This window comes from Coffea eugenioides, chromosome 9, assembly GCF_003713205.1.
Source record: "Coffea eugenioides isolate CCC68of chromosome 9, Ceug_1.0, whole genome shotgun sequence".
Taxonomy (NCBI): Eukaryota; Viridiplantae; Streptophyta; class Magnoliopsida; order Gentianales; family Rubiaceae; genus Coffea; species Coffea eugenioides.
This window is the reverse complement of record NC_040043.1, coordinates 14,563,539-14,574,931: the sequence shown is the minus strand read 5'-3', so window position 1 is coordinate 14,574,931 and position 11,393 is coordinate 14,563,539. Positions and strand designations below refer to the sequence as shown.

Sequence of the window (11,393 nt, the reverse complement as noted above, 5' to 3'; positions counted from 1 at the left end):
CGTTGAATACCTCATTACAAACGTAGTCAGAACATATTAACATGAGGAAATCATTCACTACATCAGGATAGCAATACTTTTCTAAAACGTGTTATAGAAAATTTTCAGTTCTTGGGATTTGTGATCTCGTAAACGTGTCCAAGAGAACTTCTGAATACGGTAAGAACCAAAACCTCCTCAAGAAAATTCTATAAATAGCACTCTAGCCCAATTCAGTTTTATCAAAGAATTCAATACAAAGAAAAATGGTGACTTCCCGCAGTTCATTGTTTTCTCATTTCTCATTTCTCATACTTGCATTAGCCATCCTACAGGCTGACGCATCAAGAATTCATGATGATTATCTAAAATGCCTACAATCTCAAAACTCAGACTCCATATCTACCATTGCTTACACCCCAAGAAACACATCATATGCATCCATATTGCAATCCACAGAGCAAAACTTACGTCCCGCATCAACCTCTCTATTCAAGCCAACTCTCATCCTTACACCACTTCATTCATCTGAGATCCAGGCAGCAATACGCTGTGCCAAGAAACATGAAATTCAAATCAGAGTCCGGAGTGGTGGACATGATTATGAGGGTCTTTCCTATGCTTCAACAAGCCCTTTTGTCATTGTTGATCTTAGAAACATTAGCTCGATATCAGTTGACAGGGAAAATCGTACGGCATGGGTTGAAGCAGGGGCAACTCTTGGCCAACTTTATTACAAAATCGGTGAGACAAGTAGGGAACTCGCATTCGTTGCTGGTGCTTGTCCCACAGTAGGCGTTGGAGGACACTTCAGTGGAGGAGGCTATAGCATGTTGTCACGTAAATTTGGGTTGTCAGTTGATCATATTATTGATGCCAAAATTATTGACGTGAACGGTCAAATTTTGGATCGACGGTCTATGGGTGAGGATCTATTTTGGGCAATCAGAGGAGGTGGTGGAGCAAGTTTTGGGATCATCATTGCATGGAAAGTAAGTCTTGTTTCTGTTCCTGAAAAGGTAACAGTTTTCAATCTAACCAAGACATCGGATCAAAATGCCACTCAGCTAGTATATCAGTGGCAACACATTGCAGACAAGATTGATGAAAATTTACTAATTAGGCTCTTCATATCGAGTTCCACTTCTCCCCAAACCGGAAAGAAATCCATAGTAGTTTCATTTACCTCTTTGTTCGTCGGTGGAATTGATCAGCTCCTTTCCTTGATGCAAAAAAGCTTCCCAGAGCTGGGATTGGCAAAAGAAGATTGCATTGAAATGAGCTGGCTCGAGTCCACAGTCTACTTTGCCAACATTCCAGGAGCTGCATCAGTTGAGGTCCTTCTGGATAGGAATTCGTCCAAGTCATATTTCAAAGGAAAGTCAGACTATGTAAAGAAACCAATTTCAGTAAAAGGTCTTGAAGGATTATGGAAAAGGCTTTTTGCAGAAGAAGAAGAAGACATGGAGGCACATTTCCAGCTACAGTTTAGTCCTTATGGAGGAATGATGAGTGAAATCTCAGAATCTGCAACACCTTTCCCTCATAGGAGAGGGAACATTTTCATGATTCATTATGCAGCGGCATGGGACAAAAAAAGCAATGCAGAATCCAAAAGACATCTGAATTGGACAAGAAGAATTTACAGCTACATGGCTGCCTATGTATCAAAGTCTCCAAGAGCTGCATATTTGAATTATAGGGATCTTGACTTGGGAGTTAATAAAATCAAAGGCAATACAAGCTATAAACAAGCTAGCATTTGGGGAACTAAATATTTCAACCAAAATTTTGACAGATTGGTACATGTGAAGACTAAAGTGGATCCAAGTAATTTCTTCAGAAATGAGCAAAGCATTCCACCGCTGTCATAATGGTGGTAGGTATATTGAAGGACCAAAAAAATAGAGTTTGTTTATGGTTATTTTCCTTTGCTCTTTTTTTTTTTTTAAATGGTTCATGGTACAATGCGAAATAAATAAAATTATTGCTTTTAGAATATTAATGATCTGTACTACACAGCAAATCTTTTGCCGTTGCTCTAGCTTCAATTTTCCTTGTGAACGCAGAGAGGAAATAATCTTTCTTGGTTCTGATTAGATTTAAATTCGTAGTGCTGTTATGGGTCGGAAGCAATTTGAAATTCTTTATGACTTCATAGGATGTTGTTTCCTTTTCCGGGTTAGATATTGAATAATTATAAGCTTATCAGTACTTGTTGCTTTGGTATACATTTTTACAAATGTAAGTAGGAACATTTGTGTACCAATTCTAAATGTCTGACATATATATGCAGGGTTTGAGTCCAATTATCTTATGGTGTTTCCTTTGCCGAATACTTGCCAACGGTCATGACACAAGGAACATGCAAATCACATCAATTTAGATCAAACCAGACTTAAAACCTCGATTCCTCTTTTATTGTGTCTCTTCAAATAGCAAATTTACCTGAAGAAATTTATGCTATGAGTGCATAGCCTGAACCACACCAAGATAGACAAAGTGTCGTCCTTTGAAAGTGGGGATAATTTTAGAAACCTCTGTTGTGGTTTTTGACAATTTCATTGACCTTATGGTTTGAAAAATTATATTAACCTCCCTTGAGGTAAAGGTTTTGGTAATAAAATCAATCCAAATAAAAAAAGTACTTTAAGGAGAGAGATAAAATTTTTATTCCAAAAATGTCCTTTATGCATGTATATAAGTTGTATTAATAAAAGGCTGAAAACATATTAATAAAAGTAAGGGAAGGCAAGTGCAAAGAGTAAAGAACCAGAAATAAGTAGTAACTAACTTTCTCTACAAATTTGGACCAATGATAGGGTGTAATTTGTTATTAAATTTATGGTTAATTTCACCTTTATCCTTGCCAAATATTGTTTTAATTGGCGGATGCTACTTATATTTGGTGTTTGGGCCTAATCACAGGAGATGGAGCGGAAAAATGCTAAAAAGAGAGATTTTCTTGCAGACATGCTATAAAGTCCAGATTTTCGGGATTGTGTGCACGTGGGAAGCTTCCCGAAAATTGACAAATCCGGTTCCAAGTTATGCTGAACCAATTCTTTCTCTTTTGTTGACTAGTAGTCCACTCGTATTAGGAAACAAGAAACAAGGAAATCTCGATGGTTGCCTTATCTTTCTCTTTTCCTTATTCGGGTAGGAAACTGAAAGGACATAGACTAGTCACTTAGATTAGGTTTGTGACCCTTTTTTTGTTTGGGATCGGCCGCAAGACAGGAGCACACTTTCTCTTCGTTCGCTTACCTTTTCATTCGAACATATATTACATCGTTTGAAGAAAAACAAGATTGATGTCAATGAATTCAATCTTTTCGCGTGAATATTTATCTATGAGATGTGACTAAATTTCTAATCTAGTCAAAGATCAACTCAATGACGCAGTCTTAAACATCTTTGAAATCGAACTAATCTCAACTAGTTTCTTCAATTTATTAATGTTTGTGCAATCTTTATTTTAATTTCTCGAGATTATTTCGTTAACTGAATGTCAAGGGCCCGATATTCAAAGTGACCTAATAATCTATTGCCAGATTAATCAATTAAATCCGTAATTAATTAGTTGATTAATATTAGTGGTAACTAGCATTTACACACGTTAGAAGAACGTGCAATCTAATTTAAATAGCCCTCTTAGTGTGTTATTGATTAGGGTCAAGCTTTTCTAATTCTTAATATAATTAGGAAATTAAATCCTATGATCGTACTTAGGATTATTTCCTGGTTAGGGGTGATCATCGGTCATACCTTGGTCGTCAATAAACTAATGAAAAATTGGCCGTCAGAACTTGTTGACGACTATAACTGACCTGTTAATGAATTGAACGGACCATCTTTGCATCAATGATCAGATGAATAGACTGTGTCTACGAGGTTGTATTTTTTGCTAGAGTTTGTCTACAATCGATTTAATTCCTGCTTACTTTCGTGAATTGTTTTATTAACTAATTGTTTATTTATTTTTGTTTGAGTTGTTTAATTGTTTCCAATTTTATAAAATTCCCCTTTCTCGATACTCTAGATGAAACAAATTATTCTCAATTCCTGTGGATTCGACTTTACTCACCGCTATTTACAAAATTTATAGTTTTGTTGAGTAGGTTTTTATTATTGTACAGTCTCGACACCTGTCATTTTTTGGCACCGTTGTCGGGGACTAGTGCTTGATCAAATTGTTTCTTTTTGAGTTCATTTATTTTGTTTCGTTTTGTTTTCATTTTTTCTTTTTTTCCAGCTTATGCCTCGTTCTTCTTGTACAGAAAATTTGGTGTATATTCTTGAAATAGAGAAGACAGCACGTAAGCTAAGGAAGGAGACCAGAGAACAAAGAGAGGAACAGTCACTTGTTGTATCCCCAGAGGATTTTTCAAGTGATCATTCGAGTGATTTTGAAGAGGAGGAAGCTACCATGGCCAACAATCGAACATTTAGGGAGTTGGCTGCTCCTGACTTAACTCAGTAGACACTATGCATTACTTCCCGCACTTAAATGAAAATACTCATTTTGAATTAAAATCTAGATTAATTCACCTCTTATCTTCTTTTCATGGTCTTTCAGGTGAGGAGTCCCACAGGCATCTACAAGAATTTGATATAGTGTGCTTGAGTATGAAGCCCCCAGAGATTACTGAGGAACGAATAAAGTTGAGGGCATTTCCCTTTTCTCTCAAGGACTCAGCAAAAGACTGGCTATACTATCTACCCGCAGGTAATATCACAATTTGGATGCAACTGAAAAAGAAGTTCTTGGAGAAATATTTCCCTGTCTCCTGAGCTGCAAGTTTGAGAAAGAAAATATGTGCTGTTAAGCAGCAACCGGGAGAGATCTTCTATGAGTACCAGGAGAGATTCAACAAACTGTGCACAAGATGCTCGCAACATCAGATAAGTGAACAATTATTAATTCAATATTTTTATGAAGGTCTTTATTTGTCTGACAGGAATATTATTGACGCTGCGAGTGGTGGAACACTGGTGAACAAAACTCCTGGAGAGACGTGGGAGTTGATTCAGAGAATGGCAAAGAATTCACGACGTACAATTTGACTCCTGAGATACTCTTTCCACTCGTCGAGTGAATGAGGTAGAAATTTCATCATTCAACAGTAGTTATCTAAATTGACTTCTTTTGTTCGACAATTGGCTGTAGGAAATACGCAGCAAGTCAAGGTGTGCGAGATCTGTACCAATATAGGACACTCTACTGATATGTGCCAAATGATCCAAGAGAAAAATGCTGAACAAGTCAGCATGGTTGGCAACATGCCCATGCCACGGAGGCAATATGATCCATACTCTAACACCTACAATCCTAGTTGGAGGGATCACTTGAACTTTAGTTATGACGGGAACTGACAGCAAAACTTTGGTTAAAATATACAACAAAGGTTCCAACCTTAATACCAGCCAAAGTCTCAACCTTTAACTTCTAATTCAGGAAGCTCTCTGGAAGATGTGATCAAAAGTCTAGCCACAAGTGCTGCTCAATTTCAATAGGAGACGAGGTCAAGCATACAAAATATGAGAAACCAAGTGAGTCAAATGGCAACCGCAATTAACCGCCCAGAATCTCATGTTTTTGGAAAGTTGCCATCTCAACCTGAAATTAACCCAATGAATGTAAGTGCTATGACCCTCAGGAATGGGAAGGAGGTTGAAGGACCCAAGTCGATGGTTCCCAAGGATAAGAGCAAAGATCACATTGAGAAAGAACTCGAGGAAGAAGGAGGGGCAGATACAAACCCTAAGGAGGTAATTTTTTGTTATGTTATTAAGAATAAATCTAACACTCCACCTTTTCCTAGATGGTTGGAGAAACCAAGTAAACTAGACAAAAAGAAGGAGATCTTGGAGATGTTTAGAAAGATTGAAATAAATATTTCTCTATTGGATGCAATCAAGCAAGTGCCAAGATATGCCAGATTTTTGAAGGATTTATGCGTCAATAAGAGGAAGTTGAAGGGTGATGAGAGAGTAGTGGTGGGGAGAATGTGTCTGCAGTGCTACAAAGAAAACTCCCACCCCAATGCGAGAATCCAGGTATGTTCACTATCCCCTGTAAGATAGAAAACACTAAAATTAGAAATGCCATTCTAGATTTAGGAATCTCTATAATTGTGATGCCAAAGACCATTTATGCTTCTTTAAATTTAGGACCACTAAAAGAAACTGACATTATAATTCAATTAGCTGATCGCACTAATAACTATCTTGAGGGGCTAATTGAAGATGTTCTAGTACAAGTCAATGAATTAGTGTTTTCTGCCGATTTCTATGCTTTAGTATGGGTGATGAACACTCCCCAGATCCATCCTTTGTTTTGTTAGGTTGACATTTCTTAAGTACTACTAGTACCAAAATTGACGTTAATAAGGGTTCACTAACAATGGAATTTGATGGAGAAGTTGTTCATTTTAATATCTTTGATGCATTGAAATACCTACATGAGTCTAGTTCTATTTTTTTGGTGACTACAATTGACCCTGTAGTGCAGGAAGTATTTAAATTTAATGGCAGGGATAAATTAGAAGTGGCCCTGACCAAACACCTCGAGTTGGAAATAACTTGTGATGTGGAGTTGAATGACGAGTTACAGTATGTGGTTGGGGCATTGCAGTCATTGATACATACTTCAGTGAGGTATAGGCTTACTCCTATGTTTGTGTCTGAGACTCACTAAAAGTTATTACCTTCTGTTGTGCAGGCACTTGAGGTGGAGTTAAAATCCCTATCGGACCATTTGAAGTATGCATATTTGGCTGATAAGGGAACATTATTTGTGATAATCTTGCAGAGATTATCACCCAGTCGAGAAGATAAGCTGGTCCGGGTGCTTAAAGACCACAAGGAAGCCATCGAATGGACCATTACTGATATAAAAGAAATCAGTCTATCCGTGTGTATGCATCGAATTAGGCTAGAAGATGATGCGACACTTGTCAGATAACCTCAAAAGAGACTGAACCCAATGATGATGGAGCTAGTGAAGAAAGAGATACTCAAACTCCTGGATGTAGGTATAATTTTCACCATCTTTGACAGCCAGTGGGTGAACCCAGTTCAAGTGGTACCCAAGAAGCTAGGAGTGACAGTGGAGACAAACCACGAAGGAGAGGTAGTCCCAATTCGTAAACCTACGAGTCGGTGCCAGTGCATTGATTATCGTAAGTTAAATGCGATAACCAAGAAAGACCACTTTCCCCTCCCCTTTATAGATCAAATGATAGAAAGATTGACCTGTCGTGCTTATTATTTCTTTTTAGATGGTTTTTCAGGTTACTTCTAAATTGCAATAACACCAGAAGATTAGGAAAAGGCAACATTTGCATGCTCGTTTGGTATCTTTGCTTTTCGAAAGATGCCTTTTTGGCTATGTAATGCTCCCACCACGTTTTAGAGATACATGGTGAGTATATTCTCTGAATATGTAGAAAAGATAATAGAGGTGTTCATGGATGATTTTAGTGAATATGGAGATAATTTTGATGATTGTCTCGATAATTTGATTTTAATTTTGAAAAGATGCATCGAAACTAATCTAATACTCAATTGGGAGAAGTGTCATTTTATGGTTGAGTATGAAATAATTTTAGGTCATGTCGTATCATTTAAGAGCATAGAAGTTGATAAAGTTAAGATAGATCTTGTGTCTTCTTTACCCTACCCTGTAAGTGTGAGGAAAGTGCGCTCTTTTTTGGAATATGCAAATTTTTATTGAAGGTTTGTCATAGATTTCTCTAAGATTGGAGTACTATTGTTCAGATTCCTACAAAAGGACGTGGTATTTGTGTTCGATGATGAGTGCAAACAAGCATTTAGCAGGTTGAAGGAGCTATATCCAAATTGGGACCTCCCATTTGAGATCATGCATGACGCTAGTGATTATGCAGTAGGGGTGGTGTTAGGTTAGAGAGTGAAAAAAACTGTTCACACAATTTATTATACTTCAAGAATTTTGAATGAAGCTCAACTCAACTACTCCACCACAGAGAAAGAGCTTCTAGCTGTCTTTTTGCCTTAGAAAAATTTAGGCCTTATTTGTTAAGAGTTAAAATAATTATTTATTTTGACCATGCAGCATTGCGGTATTTACGGACGAAAAAGGATGCCAAATCAAGGCTGCTCAGATGGATTCTACTCCTACAAGAGTTCGACTTAGAAATAAAAGACAAGAAGTGAGTAGAAAACTTGGTGACTGATCATTTGAGTCGCATACCAATCATTGAGGAGGATTTTCCATTGAGAGAGTCATTTTCTAAAGATCAACTATTTTCTGTTAATTCACCCCCTTATTGGTATGCAGATATTGCTAACTATTTAGTCACTGACAAATTTCCTGTAGGATGGTCTAAGGTAAAAAAAAGATAAATTGAAAAGTGATGCTAGATACTACATTTGAGATGATCCTTACCTTTGAAAGCAAGGCGCCGATCTAGTGATCAGAAGATGCATAAGTGAAATTGAGTTTCATTCTATATTAACATTTTGTCACTCTTTTACATGTAGAGGTCATTTTGGGCCGAAAAGAATGGCTCGTAAGGTGATAGAAAGTGGTTTCTATTAGCCGACTCTCTTCAAAGATGCCTATATGTTCTGTAAGTCTTGCGATAGATGTCAAAGAGTGGGGAATCTTTCTCATAAAGATCAAATGCTACAAATCCCTATGTTTTTTATTGAAATCTTTGATTTTGGGGTATTGATTTCATGGGCCATTTTCCCTCTTCTTTCAGTTTCTTATATATATTACTTGCAGTCGATTATGTTTCTAAATAGGTTGAAGTAAAAGCCACCCGAACTAATGATTCTAAAGTTGTTGCAAATTTTGTGAGGTCTAATATTGTTGTTCAATTTGGAATGCCAAGGGCAATTGTAAGTGATAGGGGAAAGCATTTTTGTAATAGAACAATTGCTGTAGTGTTCAAGAAATATGGTGTTCTTCATAAGGTGTCAACTTTCTACAATCCTCAAACCAATGGTCAAGCAGAGGTTTCAAACAAAGAAATCAAATCGATTTTGGAGAAGATAGTCCGCCCAGATAGGAAGGACTAGAGTGTATGGTTAGAAGATACATTATAGGCTTACAGAACGACTTACAAGACACTCATTGGAATGTCTCCTTATACACTAGTATTTGGAAAGCCGTGCCATCTTCCAGTCGAGCTCGAGTACAAGGCAGTTTAGGCGGTCGAGCAGTGTAACATGAATATTAAGGAGGTTGGAGTTCATAGGAAATTGCAGTTGCAAGAGTTGAAGGAAATTAGGAATAAAACTTACGAGAATACTTTGATTTACAAGGAGAAAAATAGAATTTTTCATGACCAACAAGCCTTTAGGAAGATATTCGTTAATGGACAAAAAGTTCTTCTCTATCATTCAAGACTCAAACTTTTTCTCGGTAAGTTACATTCCCGTTGGATTGGTTCATTTGTAGTCATTTTTTTTTTTATTATGGTGCAGTAAAGATCCATAGTTTGAAGACAGATAAAAAATTCATGATAAATGAGCATCGTCTCAAACCCGATTATGAAGGTTTTCTAAATGAGAAGGTGGAGATGGTGCACCTTGAGAATCCCACTTATTCGGATTAAGAACATTGGTCATGTATGGTCAAAGATATTAAAGAAAGACGCTTATTGAGAGACAATCAATTCAATTTTTAGTTGCATTTTATTTATCTTCAAATTTTGAATTTGGTGTGTTTAATTTTGTTTTCAATGTTTCAATGGTCAGAAGCTTTCCTCCTGATAGGATGTACCCGCACCTTGAGAGGTCGTGGTAAAACATACATACTCCACTCCACCATCAGAAACGTTTCCACCAATATGACGTGCCCATACCTAATTGATGGGAAAGCTCATGTTTTAATTTCAGCAATTCTGAAGGACCAGATTACAGGATGTGCCCGTGCCTTGAAGGCACGTGCTAACGTGGAATTAATTAACTCTACAGTCAAAAGTGTTTGGACCAACATGACGCCCCCGTGCCTAAAGGGCGCGTGGTAACTCGTAATGTGCCAATGTCATCATCAGAAGAGTTTCTATAACTCGATGTGCCCACGTCTTGTAGTAGGGACGAGTAAAAAAAAAATTCCTGAAATCCTTTGCTCTTTCCTTTTTCTTTTTCTTTCTTGCTTTTTCTTTTCTTTTCTTTTCTTTTCTTTTTCTTTCTTTCTTTCCTTCTTTTTTCTTTCTTTTTTTTTTTTTTTGCTTCTCTCTTTTCTTGCTTTTCCCTTGAACAACCTGAAACCCTCATCCCACGCACATCACACTGCCGTTGCCACCTTCGCCCTATCGCTGCTCGATCACCGTTGAAGCGTAGCACCCCTGCCATCCACAACCATCGCACGCGCCTTTGCTGCGCCATTGTCCGTCGTTCGCCACTTGCCGTGCCGCTGCTGCTCTGCAACTACCGCAATCTTGGGTCGGCCGACACTTCATGCCGCTGTCATCGTCGCCACGGCCTTGTTGCTCTCCGCACCTTGTCGCGCCACGGCCGTTCCAGCCTCTCAATTGTCGCGGTTCCTTCAGGTTCTCTAAAACAAAAAAAAAGGGCGACGGGAGCACACAGAGACATCCGTGAGTTTACTCTTTCTCTGTCTTCGAGGATTTCATAATATTTCGTTGCCTATTATTGTTTGCTTGTGTACATTTTCTTTGCAATTTGATTATCGGTGCTTAGTTTTGCTGATTAACTTGCTAGAAATTTTGGGCCATTAGAGTCAATTTCTTCTTTATGCGCACTAGGGATATCATGGTTTGACAATTACTGATGCGATAGTTCATTAGTTGGATGATTCCTTACTTTATTTAGGGAGTACATTGGAGCTCTGTGTAAACACTTATCATCTTATTTTGTACTTTTCTTGATTGTTATCTTGATGGCTAAGAAAAAGTCCACTTCCAAGACCAAATCCCGTAATACCAAGTCCACTACTGCACCCCAACCCACAATTCCCGTCAATGACCTTACGTACCATTCATTTTCTTCAGGTAAACGGACACATTTAGATAGGGACAAGTTGGTTCATATTTCTTCTCTTGCATACTTTGGGGACCATTTAAATTTTACCAGGGCCCTGATAAACAAAGATACTCCCTTTGCTGTGAAAGACAGATTATCCCCTACATGACCCTTGACCCCCTTACCATGACTAACTTGGGTATTCGGGATGAGGTTGAGAGAATGCTTGACCCTATAGGGTGGCGATTTTCTATTGAAATTCGTTGTCCTCCTTTTGTTGAGCTGGTTCAAGAGTTTTATGCCATTTTTGAGTTTGATTTACCCACAGGGTATACGGTTACTACCCCAAATGTGGTTCGATTTCATTTGATGGGTCAAGAGTTCAGATTTTCAATTACTGAGTTTAATTTGGCATTTAGATTTATTGATAGAGC

At 37.8% G+C, this 11,393-nt stretch overlaps 1 protein-coding gene across 1 annotated transcript; it reads left to right on the top strand.

Annotated features, from left to right (window-relative positions):
• The first annotated feature begins 245 nt into the window (after positions 1-245).
• LOC113783682 (berberine bridge enzyme-like 18) lies at positions 246-2,103 on the top strand. The gene has a single exon (XM_027329884.1). The coding sequence runs from the start codon at positions 246-248 to the stop codon at positions 1,851-1,853; it is 1,608 nt and encodes a 535-aa protein (XP_027185685.1). The 3' UTR covers positions 1,854-2,103.
• Positions 2,104-11,393: the final 9,290 nt, after the last annotated feature.